Source organism: Gossypium raimondii, chromosome 2 (assembly GCF_025698545.1).
Source record: "Gossypium raimondii isolate GPD5lz chromosome 2, ASM2569854v1, whole genome shotgun sequence".
NCBI classification, from domain to species: domain Eukaryota; kingdom Viridiplantae; phylum Streptophyta; class Magnoliopsida; order Malvales; family Malvaceae; genus Gossypium; species Gossypium raimondii.
In genome coordinates this window covers 3,504,410-3,522,037 of record NC_068566.1, presented here as the reverse complement: position 1 = coordinate 3,522,037, position 17,628 = coordinate 3,504,410, and the positions used below count along the sequence as shown (strand labels likewise).

The window sequence follows — 17,628 nt, the reverse complement described above, 5'->3', positions numbered from 1 at the left end:
CCGAAAAAGATTTGACCGTAAAACTAGATGCTCGCATACTAAAATTGGGATCCAATGGCATTTTCATATTATTATTAAAATTAAAGGTTAAATTATTTTCATTTTTTATTTTTAGTATTTAAATATTTTATCTTATTTTTCCTAATAAGAATTTATCCATATATCATGTTTTTATTGGAAAATTGCTGAAGATGGAAATGATAGTTTAAAAGTATTAAAGTGAGACAAATAAATTAAATATCACAAATATGGAATTAAATAATTAATTAAAAAATCTACCACCTGTTGCATTCCACTGAATTGTCGTCTAATTGTAATTTGTATCTTTACTATCTAAATAATTAAAATATTTGTGTGTACTTTCTTTTGAATTAAAGATTTAAGGGTTATGTTTAGAAGCATGTCAAGTTTTTCAAAATCACATTAGTTTGTCTGATTTGATTAACGTATGTTTGGATAACACGGAGTAATTGAATGAAATGTAATTATCAAAGTAGTAATTACACTCTCTTATAATTACAAAAGTTATAATTTCCTAAATGTGTTTGGTGATGTTTGATAGCAAATTGTATAATTTATATCTTTTAAAATTATTAATTACTACAAAAAATATTAGTACGATAAAAATAATTTCGAACAAGAAAATCAAATCATCATATGTTTTATGTTAGTCTAAACAAGTAGTTGATAACACGATTACTAATAAAAATAACAAGAAAAATAAACATCATATGAGATTTTATCTAATTGCTTTAGTGCGTATTTGTTGAGTTATTATCTCTTTTAATATTCAACATATGCTCCTTATCGTCGTTTATTGGTCCTTGACCAAGTTCATCATCATTATCATTTGAATATGCATAATTAAGATTATCAATATCGCCTTGTTCCATGTACTCTTTGAGGTATGGATCATCTTGATTCTACCTATGATTGAAGTTATGAAATATGCAACATGCTAGTATGATCCAACCTTGTTTCTTATGTTATCCTAAATTAGAAATCTTTTTTAGAACAATAGATGTCTTCTCAACTATATTTCGAAGCCTTGAATGTCTCAAAATAAAGAGTTTGTAAGTTGTCTATTGCATTTGTGTCTAACACTATTTTCTCTAATGGTATAATATCTCACGATATGGTGTAATAAAATATTTTCTATTTGCATAACTAGCATTAACCTTATAATATTTGGATTCACGGTCAAAATAGTTTGTATCTTTAATTATAAAATTTATATTAACTTAAATCGGAGAAAGATTTATGTTAGGTTATATTACTTTTAGAATATGTAAATTAAGTAAAAACAATATAAAATTTAAAATATATAAATTTTATAAATTTTCCAAAACTCTCATATCACTTCTTATAAATAATATATTTTTCCTATAATTTTAGAAAGTTTTTTTATAAATAAGTTATGATAAAAATTATAATATTTTTATAAATAAATATATTATTTTTATAAAATATAACATGGACACATTAATAAATTATGTTCATATTTTTTACCACAATTTTTATAAATAAATATATTATAACACTTTTATAACATGTAATTTACTTTTTATAATAATTAACTTTTGGCCATTACTTAGAAACTTTTTATAATTAAAATAATATAATATTTTATTATAATTTTATTAAAATTCATAAAATTATTTTTATAATTTATTTTTAGGATTTAAAATATAAGAAATATTTTACCATAATCGTCTCAAATATTGATATGTGTTCATGCTCATAATATAATTTTTATAATTTGTATAAAATATTTTTTTAAAATTAGATTTAGGTGTAATTACATGTGTAGTTACTCTAACTTTCACCCTCCCCTAAGAATTGGAAAGTGTAATTAGGGTGCTCTAGTTATACTAAAGTCAGTGGTACTCACAAATTACAATGGTTACCCAAACATGTCCCTTGTATAATTGCAAATAATTACACTCAAATTCAATTAGTAAGTAACTTTCCAAACACTACAAAAATAAAGTATTAAAAATTCATAATTAAAAATAAAAATAAAATACTCGACTCAACCAATTTCAAACCCAACTCAAAACGGTTCACGAATCAACTAATTTAACTCTCTAAATTAATACCCAAAATTTTTAATTCGATCTCAGTTAAATAATATCAAAATAAGGCATAAGCAATAATTGAAACATCTCATACATTAATGACCATAAATGTTACAATGCCACTAATTTTAACATTTTAAATGGACTCAACTACAAAAGTGGTCAGATATTTATCATATAATGATAAAACCTCACAAAATTCAAGATTTTCTTATTAGAGGATTTATGAAAATGAAAATATTTAATTAATATATGTTGAGTTTTCTAAAATAAAATTAAATTAAACATGTTTGTTTCAGTAGTTAGTATTTTAAGTGTGTACTTGAGATTTGGTGTTTAAGTTCCACTTGCAAAATTTTAAAAATCACATGTGATGACATGATGATCAAGAGTGTTTATTATTCCAAGTGTGATTTGGGTTTTAATCACGTTTGTTATTCAGATTTTATTCTACTATTGTAATTCGTAAAAGAAAAACAGAAAAATTTTACTTTTTATTTGAAACCGAATTTAACTCGATTTTAAATTTAACTAAAACCTGATGTAAATAAGGATAAAAAGAAACCCAAAAAAAAAAAGAGAAACATGGAAAGAGAGGAAAGTATGGCGAAGAGTCAGGCGAAAGTGTTTTGTTCAGCAAAAAAAGGGTTTCATTTGATATGAAGTGACTAAAAATGGAAGTGGCAACGTGGGGTGTGCCCATTTCACTCTCAGACAATACCCAATGCGTTGACTTTCTACTGTTCTTTAAAGTAAGGTTATGGAGAAAAAAAATGGAGAAATAAAAAAAATCTATATAATTAATATTTTAATAACTTAACCGTTATATTTCACGTTATATTCATATAAATTATGTATGTTAAATTTAATTTAAATTTATTTTATATAAAAAATTTAAATGCTAAATATATATTAATATAAATAATATTTTAAATAGATATGATAGAAATATTATATCAATTCAAAATTTTACGCGCACAACAAGTTCAATTATATAAATAAATTCAAAATTAAATTGTTAAAATATTAATAGTATATAAAGTTATAAAAGAATGTAAATCCACTTAAACTTTACACATTCTCTATTTAAAAATTGTGGTTATTTGAATTGAATAGGTTTTTATTTAATTTAAATTTTATTATGTAAAAATAAAATTATATATAAAATTAAAATAATTTTGAAAATTTCATATAAAAAGTAATTTTCAAAAAAGAAATTAGATAAGAGTTATTAATTATTTTTAGGTAAATTACACCACATGTCACTTAATTATGGGTCATTTTCTTTTTGGTCACTTAACTAGAAATTATCTTTTTGACCCATTTTGTTAATTGCACTAATGGGAAGGTGATGTGGTAGTTAAAAATCTGTGTAATAACAAATTTAGCCCTCAACTTTTACATATTATGTCAATTTAGTCATAATTTTAAAAATTAACCCTCAAATTTACAAATGATCTCAATTTGATTCTAATTCTAATATATTTAAAGAAATATATAAATATTTTCAAAAAATATAATAATAAATATTAATATTAATATTAATATTAAATAAAAATAAAATAATAAATTTAATATTATATTTTCAAAAAATATATTTAAATTTAATATTATATTTTAAAAAATATATTTATTCTTATTTAATATTAATATAAAATTTTCTATTTATTATTATATTTTTAAAAATATTTAAATATTCGTATTCTTATTTTTTAGAATTAGGATCAAATTGAGACCATTTGTAAATTTTGAGAGTTAATTTTTAAAATTATGATTAAATAGATATAGTATGTAAAAGTTGAGGGTTAAATTTGTTATTATACCGATTTTTTAACTGCCACATCACCCTTCGGTCAATGCAATTAACGGAAATGGATAAAGCAACAATCTCGATTAGTTGGATGATCAATTTTTAAAAAAAATTAATAGTTGGGTGACCAAATTAAGAAAATCATAATTGATTGATAAAAAATGACTTATAGTTAAGTGACACAATATAGTTTACTTTATTTTTAAGAATTATTTTGAAAATGATTTTAAACTTTTATGTAAGGTTCAAAAATCATAAAATAAAATATCTACTTGGTAATAACTAACTAGAAAAATTCAATTGTAATGAACTTGAATTTAACAAAATAATTTAAACCGAGTAAACAATTAGACCTAAATTTTAAAATATGAAAAATAAAAGGATTAAATTTATAAAATTAAAAGTAGAAAAACTAAATTCTATATTTGGGAAAAGTATAAGGACCTATGATATATTTGAGCCTATATTAAAATATAATAATTAATACTGAGTGGCACTGGCAATTATGATCTTACCAACAAATGTCCATAATTTACAGCTGCTCTTTGGATCAGCACAAGCCTCACTATTATAATTCCAAATTATTAACTTAGTAAATCAGCCATCTCCATTGCAGACTAGTGTATATATATATATATATAACACTATATTATATAGAACTGTTTTTAAAAATTCTTTTTCTTCTTTTCATAGCATTACCAACAGTAATCTTTTTTTGTTTGGGGAGAGTAGTATTTCTAAAGAGAAGCAAAGCAGAGATTTATTGTTGTTGTTATTATTATTATCAGAATTTCCATTTCCATATGCTCAATCCATTTCTTCTCCTTCACAACCAAATTAAATCCTTGTTCATAAACTAAAAATCCCACCTTTGAAACAGAGCATTCAAAAATGGTGACTGGTTGGAGAAGAGCTTTTTGTACTTCAATTCCTAAAAAACAGGACAGCCCTGTTTTACCAGAAAAACAACAACAACAACAACAACAACAAGAAAGCCATGGTACTAAAAGTCCAAGATTTTCATCAAAGTTTGGGTTTTTCTCCAACCCATCAACACCAAGGTTACGATCTCAACCGGGTTCAAGCCCCAGTCTCCGTTGCCGAACCGTTTCTACTGCTACTTCATCCCTTCCAAATAGCCCCAAGCTCCATTGCAGAACACCTCATTTATCTACCCCTTCTTCCCCTAAATCCCCTTCTAGTTTCTCCTTCCTTAAATCCACTCTGTGTATCTCCAAAGTAAGCTTCTTCTTCTTCTTTTTTCAATTGAAAATTTTGTCCTTTTTTTCATTATTATATTGATTTTTTTATTTTTTTTCCAGGGTGGTCGATGTGGGATCTGTTTAGAAAGCGTGAAAACGGGGCAAGGCACGGCGATTTTCACGGCGGAGTGTTCTCATTCCTTCCATTTCCATTGTGTCGCCGCCCATATCAGGAAGCAACAATTGCAAATTTGCCCTGTATGTTCCACCACCTGGAAAGAACTCCCTTTACTCTCCCACGAACAGCGCCATAAAACTACTTTTGGCGACGTCAAAACGAAACCGTTTCGGGTCTACAACGACGATGAACCGTTGGCTTCGCCGGTTTCTCTTTCTCAGTTTAACCCGATTCCTGAATCCGAGGAAACTGAAGACGACGATGAAGAGGAAGGGTTCCAAGGTTTTTTTGTTACTCCGACCAGTAATGCGAGGAATGTGGAGGTTCAGTTGTCGCAAGAGGCGGCGATGGTGGCGGCCGGGAGGAGTTACGAGAGTTACGTGGTGGTTATGAAAGTGAGCGCGCCAATCGCGACGCATCGTGGGTTGAAACGTGCCGCGATTGATTTGGTTACGGTGTTGGATATTAGCGGGAGTGCGATGAGGTTGCAGATGGTGAAACGGGCGATGCGGTTGATTATCTCTTTGCTCGACGAGAAAGACCGTTTGTCGATCGTGATTTTCTCGTCGAGCTCGAAACGGTTGTTGCCATTGAAAAGAATGAGTTCCGGCGGACGACGATCGGCGAGGAGGATCGTCGATGCGTTGGGAAGTAACCGACAAGGGATGAGTGTCAACGACGCGCTCAAAAAGGCGGCCAAAGTGTTGGAGGATCGTAGAGAAAAAAACGCCGTCGCCAGTGTTATGATCTTATCGGACTGTCGTGATAAACAGTCACAGTCCAATCCCACTAATCAGAACCTTCCAGTTGTTTCCACCACGCGCTTGGCCCATTCGGATATCCCCGTACATACCTTCGGTTTCGGATCGTGCACTCACGCGCCAAACGACGATGCCTTTTGCAAAATCGTGAATGGTCTATTGAGCGTCGTGGTTCAAGACGTGAGGCTTCAACTCGGATTCTCATCCGGTTCTGCCCCGACTGAGATATCATCGGCCTATTCATTAACGACTCGACCAGCTCTGATCGGGTCTAATTCGGTGCGAGTTGGAGATCTACATTTGGGCGAGGAGAAAGACTTATTAGTGGAATTGAAAGTACCAGTAACGTCTCGCGGGTCCCAGAGGGCGATGTCCATACGATCTGCTTACATTGATCCCTTCACTCAAGAGATGGTCTACTCGCGAGATCAAAGCCTAAACTTACCTCGGTTGTCGCAGTCCGTACGACCTTCGTCCCACGGCGGCGCACGGTTGAGGAACCTCCATGTAAGCACTCGCGCTGTGGCGGAGTCTCGCAGGTTGATCGAGCGGAACGATTTATCAGGGGCTCACCTACTCCTTACCTCAGCTCGAACTTTGTTGATACAATCAGGTTCGAATTCAGCCGAAGAATTTATTCGCACATTGGAATTTGAATTAGCTGAGTTAAACCGACGACACCAACGACCACGGGTAAATAATAATACTAATAACATTAATAACGGTCGCGTGGAGGAAAAGGTCGAGCCGTTAACGCCGACATCGGCGTGGAGAGCAGCGGAGAGATTGGCTAAAGTGGCGATCATGAGAAAGCATATGAATAGAGTTAGCGATTTGCATGGATTTGAAAATGCCAGATTTTAGATTTTTTTAAAATTTTTTATTTACTGCTATTTTGTAACACAAAACAATGTGTAGTATGAATTTACATAAAAACTAATAAAACAAAAAATAGTTTTTTTTCTTCTGTTTTGTGATGAAATGAAATGCCTAGAAAAGGATTTTTAAGTGTTTTCTGAATTTTTATTTTATATATTATTAGATAAATGATTCATCCAGAGAAATTGAAGGAGAACCGGACGGCTACGCGCTTTTGATTGTGAGATGAGAAGACAGTGACTTTTGATTGGCTTTTTTTGTTTTTATTCTAGATTTTTCATTGTTTGATAAGATTTAATTTATTATGTGAATATTATTGAAAATGATGTAAATATATATATTTTTTGGAATATGGGTATAAGCCAAAATTGAAAACTGTAAGGTTATGCAGTTTTGTTTTATTTTATTTTTTGGATTTTGAATGAAAATTCTGTTATTTAATAGTAATGATTTCTGAAAAACAAGTAATTCAAGTTAATTTCATATTAGATGAATAAAATATTTATAATTATAATAAATTGTTGATACAAGATTGAAATTATGGTAATTCATACGATTTATTTGGTGGATACGAATGATCAAAATAATTAGAGTTGGAAAGGAAGTAGAAAGATACATGGAGGTGTGGTTGTAGAGAGAGATCTCTGTTCCCTGTTCTTTATGGGTCTCAAAAGTCATATATTTTTCTTTACCTAAACATTACGTGCCACTTCGATGTTAATTTCGCGTTCCCTAACATCCATTTTACTTACAAATGTAAAGACTATGATCCCAATGATGTGTGCTTATGAGGTTGAGTTTATTAGGTCTTGACCATACAAATGCTTCTAGCTCGCAAAGTGACTTATAATCTAAAGTATTATCTTGAGAAGTTAGTAGAACGTGAGATATAGGTATAACATAAAATAACACAACATTATTCATTCAAATTAAATCCAAATTGATGTATAATTGATACGTAACTATATGTAAGATTTTTAATAAATTTTATGTGAATGCATTATGATATGATGAAACATATAAATAAAAATATAATTTTGGGAATTAAAAATGTGTGCATTTTGAGTTGGTGGGTCAAATCAAAGAAAACGTTCACAAATTTGTAACGTAGCAGCAAATTGATGAGATGGGTGGTAATGGGTTCTTTTCTTTATAGTCTTTTTAGCCGTGTATGGCAATTCTTTTTTCTCTTCTTTTTGGTGATGGGAAAATGGCAAATGGATTTTTCGGGATTTTAAAAAAATATATTATTATTAATTACCAATTGAGTCAAAGATATAAAATGGTATGAATGATAAGTTGTAGGGAGCAATTGAGCAGGTATTTTGGGGATTGGTGTGTGTACAATGAATGCAAATAAAGCAAAAAGAAAAAAGAAATGATGGTTTTTATTTGAAACCCTTTGGTCTTAAAGATATGCGGCTAATGTGTCCCGCACTATCAAGATTTGCTCTCTTAGTAGCCCACGGAACACCCATCCATCCAATTTAGACTAATCATCACTAACCCAAACCATTCCAAGTGCTTGGTGTCGTACTCAAGTGAATGGATTTAGTTTTTTTCGAAAGTTGATTTCAATAATTTAATTTAATGACTCATTAAATTCTAATTAACTCAAATTCCACATTTCATGACTTTCGAAATTTCAATATTATTGAGATAAGATTTTATTAGCGGAATGTAAGCTTAGTTAGGGTTAAAATATGTTATAAGTCATCGTACCTTCACAAAATTAGAATTTAGTTTATGTATTTGTATTACAAAAATTGAGTCTTTCGCTTTTAAATACTCACTTGATAGTCATGTAACTAAAAATGACATTGTAATAAACCTAAATTTAATGTTATTAATTGGAATTAAATTTTAAAATAAAAAAATTCTAAAAATATAAAATATAAAATATAAAAACTAAATTTTCAATTTACAAAATATAACAACTTATTACATATTTTATCCTTTAATTAATTTCAAAGAAAAAGTGGACCAAAGTATATCATTATTGAAGGCAAAGGAGAGCAAGTACTTGGAAGAATGTGAAGGAAAAGATGTTCCATCACTTCCAATGCAAAATAGTAGTTGGTTTATAAAGATTAAGAGATTATAGAGTTAATTTCATCAAACATGATTGTAATTATGTTTAATTATTAATGTTATATTAATTAAGTTTTTAATTATTAAAATCGTTAATTTAACCATTAAAAGAAATGCCAAATTTTATATAGCATAATTTAAAATTTTAAAAAATAAAACTAAATAATTTTAATATTAATTTTTCTTTAAACTTTTCATTTTAAACTATTAAATTAATGGTTTTAATAATGAAAGGACTTTATTGAAATAATTTCAAATGTTTAATTCGAGATTATATAAAGATGAGAAGTAAAGTTAATCATGTATTCTATTAACCAAACATTAAAATTTACGTTCTAGTCAGCAGGGGCGTAGATAAGATCGTACCCCTAGCAAATATGCCTTTAATTTCTTTAAAATTTATAAAATTAGGAATTAATATAATAATAAAATTACAATTTAGCCCTCCAAATTTTATGATTCATATCGTAAAGCAATTTTTTAATTTCGCCAAGCAAACAAATAATAAAACAGACCCGATAGTTTACTCATAATATTGTATTTTCTTTGGGAAATCAAATGGGGTTTAGGGTAAAAAAAAAAAAAAGAATGAAAGTGGGAAAAGGTGGATACGTACAACTAGAAAAATTGGGTAACATTGTGGGTGGCCATAATTATGTCTGCTTCCTACAACCAAAATAAAGACATGCACAAAAAAGAAACATCAAAGATTTAAGGAAAATGAAATAAATAAAAGACAACTCCCCTAGCTGTCATAAATAAAATAAATAAAGATAAACGGCTACCCTCATTATCATCATCAATATTACGACGCCACCACCATGATTCAATCAAATAAATTAACTTGTTCATTTCTGGATTTGATTGAATATGACATTTAAGTGGGGTAATTTTTAAATCAAATCTATTGGTCACATCCAAAATTTGTACTAAAATAACTTATTTGTAAAATAATTGAAAGTTTGATTTTTTAAGTTTTGGTCCCATGGTATAAATTGATATTTAAATTTTTTTAGTGCGATTAATTGGTTTAAATAGTAAATATATTAATATTAGAGTGGATTGTATTTCTATAAAAAAATCTATTAATTGAATTATAAATTTCTTTAGGACGGAGATACAATTTTGAAAAGATTAAACTATAATTTTATCATTTGAGAGGTACAAGGCTTTTACGTAGCGATGATGAGTTAGAATGAGTGTTTTTAAGAAGAAATTCACATCAATACTTTAGTCGAAATAATTAATGACGCAATTGTATGAACTAACAAATCATATTGTAAAAGTAGAGGAGAAAATTATGCTAAATTAAAAATATCAAATTTGAAAATAGTAGAGAGACCAAAACAAAAATTAATCATTTTATGGATTAATCAATTGAACTGAAGGTTGGGATATGATAATTAAAAAGGGTATGTTTTAACACTTTTATAACTTTTTGTGCCTCAATTTATGTACATGATAAAGTTCAGTGTAAATTTTTTTTATATAAAAGGAATTTACCATTAAATATATATGAATATAGATGGTATTTTGAATTTATATGATAAAATATCATACTAATTTAAATTTTATATGCATAAAATATAATTATATTAATAAATTCAATGTTTGAATTATTAAAAGATTAATTATAAAAATTATAAAAGTGTCTAAAATCACATTGGTTTTATAATGATTATATATATCGAGAAATGATTATATGAAACAAGAATATTATCTATTTCTAGTAGTTTAATGTCACATCGATAATTTTATCTTGAATTTCGGATTTTCATTTGGATTTGATTTTTCTAGATATGAAAATACTGATATGGCATTAAACTATTGAAAAGGGATATAGATAACGAGACGTAATCGTTTCATATAATCCGTTTTCACATATATATATATATATATATATATAAGTTACCATTTTGTAATAGAAAGCATTTGGCAAAGAATTCAATGAAAAATTTTCAAAGGATCCTAATTTAGCATCTAAGTTGATAGATGAAATAAAAATTATTTTTGAACTAAATTGTGGAAAAAAATAGCAGTTGGCAGAAAAATGTCTTAATATTGAGAGCTGAAAACAATCATTTAAATAAATAAGAAAAGAAGAAAATTATTTTGGGTCTTAGCTTTTGAAGAAGTAGAAATTGAAGATAAGGTTGAAATTATGCACATGGACCACACTTATGTAATTATTATGATATCACCTTAATTTTCAAACAAAATCTTGAATACCTCTCTCCTAACTTGAAGTATTAACTGTATGAATAATTAATCAATTCCCTTTCCGAGTTATAAAATACAGATATAGAAAATATCGGTTCCTTTTTTTGTCTAAATATGAAATCCATCTATTTACTTTATGAAAATTGAGAAGTTAATTACGTAATTTACTTTGCCAGAATTTAATCTTAGTATTTGACAAAGATTGAGAAGTTAGGTAAACACATAATATTAGATGGATGATTTTTGCTATAAATTAATAAACTACTTATTGTTGTTAATTCTGTGCATATAATTGTTGAGTTGGTGAATTCCATATTATCCAAGTTTAATAATGTTAACTTCTTAATTTTCATTTCATAAAGTAAGACGACCAAATTTTGATAAAATAAAAGGACTAATTTCTTTGTTTTAATAATGTAGATGGATGAAATTCATAATTTAGTTTTGTTGATACGAGTCATCAACAAGGAGGAGATAACTGTGAAAGGGAATATCAATTCACTTATGACAGGCGGAGAACTAGTGTAAGGAATGGGAGAAGAAGAACGAGCAAGAAGAGGAGAGCTAGGGTTGATGTGTAGGGTTTTCAGAGGAGAAGGAGTCGATCCTCAGTCACTTGTGCACTTAGGCTTATATAGGAGGTCATCCATTGTCCCATAGTGCCACATAGCAGACAGCAAAATGTCCTACAAAGTTGTGCGGGTTGACCAGATGACAGGGTTTTTACAGGTAAGTTGTCGCCAAGGAGCGTACTATGTAGCCTTGCTCTAACATTCTTATCGTTAGGGTCGTACGAGGCAATTATATTTGAGTGGTCCCCATAAAAGGTGCGTAGCAAGCCGTCTTTAAGTTGACTCAAATAAGATTTGCTTTGGGTTGCTTGCGAATCATCTCACACGAAGGGTTGATACGGGCTATTCGTTGTGGTGGGTTGTATGCAGACTGCTCTTATCAAAGAGTCATCTACAAACTGTCCAATAGCCTGCCACGTGTCATACTAAGGCCTTAAGCCCTTGAGTACTCATAGTCAAATTCTACTATATACAGTTATTATGTGTGGGTCTCCAATCACACCATTATTGCGTGTGGGTTTTATATTGAGTTTTAATCTATTTCTGTTAGTATTAATTTAATTCTACATTTTAGTTGTTAAATTATATATCTATAAAACATTAAAAAATGAAATAATGATTTATATCATCAATACTTGTTAAGACTAAAAAGTGCTAATTCAAAGGTGGTTTTTTTTCCTTTGAAAATATCTTTTAAGCTTTTATTTTCTTTTATTTCACTTTCATTGGTTTTTGAAGGGTATTTGATGGCATTTCCTTAAATTGCGCAAAACTATGATAAGCTTTTAGAGGTAATTGATTGATGAGTGCTTTACCTTTTAATTTCTTTCTACTTTCTTTTGTTAGTACTACCAAACCATAGGAAATAGAAAAGTACATTTTGCTCTCTAATATTATTTGTACACTTTCATTTATTTATCTTTAAATTATAACTTTCATTTTAAATTAGTCCCTAAATTTTAAAAGATTTTAACTACACCCCAAATAGTTTAGGTTATATAAAATATGTTCTTCTATTATTAAAATCATTTAACTATTAAATGAGATGTCAAATCTTATATTGTAAAAATTGGTTTTGAAGTTTCAAGCTTTTACAAAAGCTTCATCACCCACTCTTCTCTTTTTCCTTTTACTTTTAGAAGTTATGCGACACATTTTACTCTTTTTTAATTTTATTTTAAATTATGTCACATAAAATTTGACATGTCATCTATTGGTTAAATTAACGATTTTAATAATTGGAGTTGATCGATATAACATCAATAATTTAGATATATGTTTAATATTTAGATAAAATCTGAATTTATCATCCGCTCAATTTTAGAATTTATTTATTAATTAATTATGAATAATTAAAATTTTAAATATTCGACAAATAATTCAATTAATCCATATTCAAATAATAAAATTTGAAATAGATTCATATTTAGGGTGGGTTTGGATGGGCGATGTGTCTACTTATGATTACTATAAAAACAACAGTTACAGTGAGATTAAATACTGTAGCGATACCACAACGTGAGACAAAATATAAATTAAATGTACCATACTCAAATCACTCATCCAAACCCTCCCTTAAACTTGTATCCCTAATTGATAACAATAGTTGCCCCAATAAGCATGGATGTCCAATAGAGATCTTCAAAGATAAAAGGCCAATGGATAGAGATGCTCACCAAAAGCCCATTGAGCAAATCACACCCAAGCCCACAACACCAATATCCCTAATGTTAAAATTAATAAAAAATTGAAATAAAATAACTTTAAAACATTATATAAATAATTGTTTTTTTTCAAAAAAACCATTATATAAAATATTATTTTAGACATGTATAAACTATAAAATTTTAGAAAATAGTATTAAAAAATCAAAATAAATTCAGCTGAACCGAAATCACGAATTAGGTTTCCAATACATGCATGGATGTAGGAAAGAGTTTCTATTTACAAGTAGTTCATCAATAAACACTACACCATTGCTGACCAGCATTTGTCAACATCTCACCACAAACAATTTCTAGTTCTAGACATAATTTTTGATTCAGTCCAAAGGAAACAGTTCTGCTTTTTTTTTTTTTTAATACAACCCCATTTGCATTTTAGGGTAAACATAATCAGAAATTCAGCTGTCTGCACCGGGGCGCATCGACATCGGATGGGCAGTACGGGCACTTGAAAGTTTTCGATCCATTCTTCGACATCTTGTTGATGGATTGTTTGCAGAGCACATGACCACACGACATCAGCATCGGCGGGTTATCTTCGGTCGATTGCTCCTTAGACACGGGACACACGAATATAGAATGAAATTGGAACTCTTTATCTAACTCCACTGGCACGGGCAACTGCTTCATTGATTGCCATTCTTGCTTCTTCCCAGCCATAACTGTCATAAACTTTAAAAGTGGTGGTAGACCTTGCACACCTGCTGCTATTGTCACACTCAATGGGCTCTGATATGACTGCCCCAGTAAGTTGCAGAACTGTCGAGTGAGCTCTTCAGCCACTATATCCCAATTGGTTGGTGATAATAAATGAGCATATGGGGACTCACTAAGTCTATCGGAATACAAGAGACACCCCATGAGTTTCTGGATCTCGGCCATATGGTTTCCTGCAAAAGGAACGAAGTTAGTTCTTGCATACTTGAGTGCTTCTTCTCTGCTTCCCTTCTGTAGTATTTTCACAAACTGCAACTGATGGAGTCCCAACAGGAGGTCCGAACCATTTTCTTTCAGATTATCGGAGTTTGCGGCTGCCCATTTCAGGGCAGGCTCTAGGTTCCTACTCTTCATGGCTTCAAGTATTTGATACATTTCTTGAAAAAGCGATCTCATAGCAGCAGCAGCTTCTGCTTCCCCAGCTTCAGTTATAAAACAATCACCAACATCAAACATGCCCTGCCGATAGAAATGGCTGGCAATTATTTGGTTAACTGTATGAGAATCAAACTCGATATTTCGATAAGCCTTGGATATATCAGGATTAAGGGTTTTCTCAAGAGCTTTTGGATACTTGCTCAATGCAATGTTGAGTTCCTTCTGTGTGCCTTCTAGCTGAGCAAGTGGAGCAATTTCATGCAACTTTTTCTTCAGTTCAGCAAGTATAGATTTATGGTCAAGGGTGGTCGACTGCATCATCTCTATTGCCTTCTCGATTTCTTGTACGATCTGATCCATAACTTCCTGCACTTTAGAGCAGGACAGCTTTTGCTTCTTTGCTACACGATCAAATGCATCCTTCAGGTTATTCAACTCCATTGTCAATCTCATTCACAGTATCAGTCCTTATATTAGAATATTTTGTCAGAGAAGCACCTGCAAAGAATGCAATAAAGAATTCGTATAAGTTAATATTTACTTTCAAAGAACTTATATGCGGGAACTCACAAACACACAAACAAAAAGTACCAAGACCTCAGATCTGGAGCAGATAGTTAATGGTTGGTCACAGGCTGCAGATATAGCATCTATAGTCCATTCAATTTAAACCTATGTTTGAAATATCAGGTTTGCGTTAGATTATAAGAATGCTAGAGAAAACATGATTACAACAAATTAGCAAACAATGACCTCAGATGCTCACTTGCCATCTAGATTCAAATAAGAGAAAAAGAAAAGAAAAGAAAAGTTTGATAACAATACGAATAGTCTACAAAGCCTTGAACAGTTCTTAGTCTATTAATTTAAACATCTTTTTCTAAGAAACCAGACACAGCTTTAGCACAAAGAAACAGCTCGCATCAATTAAGTACTTGAATCAATTCTAGATGATGCACAAGCAGGCCAATACATCCTGATTAAAAGATTACCAGATACATTGGAAGTCTAGTGTAACCACAAATTCTGTTCAAACAAAGGGGAAATTCTGCTAGATGTAAATAAGATGAACAATGTATTACAGGATTGAACAAGTAAAGGTAGAGTTAACAATGCTGCATTGACAAATAAAGATAAGATTTAAAATTTTGAGTATAAAGGAGAAGATAGAGGTTGCAAACATTGAGTATAAACAGAAGGAAAACACATTTAAGGTGGTCTGGAAACATAACAATTTAGAAATAGCCCAGTGAGAAGATTTGATTCAATACAAAATGCTAATGTCAAGCGAGGGAAAGGAGAGCAAAGACGTGAATAGCATCTACAAAAGACAAACTAAACTATTAGTCGCCTTACTGAGACCATAGTGTTAACTAGGGTTGTAAATGAATAACGCTTTTGATTAACAGTTCACTTATGTTCATTTAACAAACTAAATAAACAAAAACATAACTAGATTTTGAGGCTTGTTTACTAAACTAACCAAACACGAACAAGACGTGTTCAGTTCATTTATGTTCATTTAGAACTTGTTTATTGTTGATTATAATAAAATAAATAATATTTATATTTGATTATTTCATATCTAAATAATAAGAAATATTATTTATGGTTTGTCGGTTTACTATTCATGAACAGATTTTTAATTGTTTGTCGACATATTCAACTATATTAAGTTCACGAATAAGTTCATTTATTTAAACGAATGAACACAAACATACAAACACAAATGCAACTTTGGAATTCTTAACAAACACAATCAAACTTAAAAATAAACTAGCAAACATGAATAAAAGCTGTTCATTCAAGCTGAGTTTATTTACCACCTTCCATAAGCATGGTATAGTCAATACTACATATAAATAAGACAAAAGGTAATTTTTCAAAGTTAATATTCTTGTTATTACAGTAAGCAAAAGGGAAATGCACAACCATGACATATGTTCTATACGAATGATCTTGACATTTAAAGGAAGCCCTAGGCAAAGAACAGGACATAATCAATCTGATTCTCAGATTAACAAATCGATATCCACTTTAAAGAATGATATAAAAGTTTCAATTGGATATAAGAATTACAAAAACACAAAGCTTATAGTACTTAAAATTATAACTCCATATCAACAATCAGTTTCGAATCGGCATTTCCATAGAATTCATGAGAGAAAATAAAAACTTTTCTAAGTAACTAAGTGAAAAGAGATTAATATCAAATTACCATCCAAAAGCTTCGGCGTGTACGGTAAAAGCTGAAATGATTCCTGCAACAAAATGAATAATCAACATTCAGTGTTCGAATTGAAATGAAAATTATAAGATGGATCTCATTCAATGCAAAATTCGTAGTTACAATTACAAATTCAACTTTACAATACAAGATATCTAAGACTAGAAAGGTCCGTTAATAACTTAAATCGCATAATTATCGAAACTTATAACATAAAAGAGATCAAACCTTAACTAAATCAAACAAATTAATCGAAGGAACAGGCAATTAAAAACACCATTGAAATTAATAAGAACTGCAAATCAATTACTGAAACTAAAGCACCAAAGATAAAAAATTTAAAAATAAAAAGAAATCCATAATCATTTTATATACATACACGAAATTGAAGACGAAAATAAACAAGAAATTAAATAATTTATATTAGAATAAAAAGAATTAAGATTTGAATATAGATTTTAAAATTTATTTTTCAAAAGGAAATAAAATGAAAAAAGGGAAGAGCGTACGGATTTGCGGTGTAGAGAATCAGCGAGGGCGAAATCTCGGTGGGGGTGGGGAGTAGGAAGAAGAAAGGAGAAGAAAGGGGATGATTTTGAGGACTGAAATGACGAAAAAGGGAATAGAGGTTTTGTGTTATTGCTGTTTTATGCCCGTTTAAGATACGGGGGTTATTTGGGAAATTGGAGGTTTGTGTAATGGATCAGGATCAAGGAATCCTGGCCGTTGATGTAGTGTTGTTGAATCAATGATTATTTTGATCCGTCCATGATCATCGTTTATTTATAATT

The 17,628-nt window shown here is 29.8% G+C and overlaps 2 protein-coding genes across 4 annotated transcripts; one reads left to right on the top strand and one right to left on the bottom strand.

Moving 5' to 3' along the window:
- Positions 1 to 4,545: 4,545 nt before the first annotated feature.
- On the top strand, positions 4,546 to 6,993 carry LOC105787734 (probable E3 ubiquitin-protein ligase EDA40). The gene is made up of 2 exons (XM_012614271.2): positions 4,546 to 5,127; positions 5,211 to 6,993. The coding sequence occupies exons 1-2, from the start codon at positions 4,780 to 4,782 to the stop codon at positions 6,891 to 6,893; spliced, it is 2,031 nt and encodes a 676-aa protein (XP_012469725.1). The 5' UTR covers positions 4,546 to 4,779; the 3' UTR covers positions 6,894 to 6,993.
- A 6,658-nt stretch (positions 6,994 to 13,651) lies between these two features.
- Positions 13,652 to 17,469, bottom strand: LOC105787733 (protein RMD5 homolog). 3 transcript variants are annotated; one of them, XM_012614267.2, is made up of 4 exons: positions 17,347 to 17,469; positions 16,829 to 16,871; positions 15,202 to 15,282; positions 13,652 to 15,108 (listed from the first exon to the last, which is right to left on the bottom strand). In XM_012614267.2, the coding sequence occupies exon 4, from the start codon at positions 15,061 to 15,063 to the stop codon at positions 13,906 to 13,908; it is 1,158 nt and encodes a 385-aa protein (XP_012469721.1). In that variant the 5' UTR covers positions 15,064 to 15,108; positions 15,202 to 15,282; positions 16,829 to 16,871; positions 17,347 to 17,469; the 3' UTR covers positions 13,652 to 13,905. The 3 variants fall into 3 exon arrangements, with proteins under 3 accessions (XP_012469721.1, XP_012469720.1, XP_012469722.1); XM_012614266.2 differs by having other exon boundaries at positions 15,208 to 15,282; XM_012614268.2 differs by lacking the exon at positions 15,202 to 15,282 and having other exon boundaries at positions 17,347 to 17,468.
- Between the last annotated feature and the right edge of the window lie 159 nt (positions 17,470 to 17,628).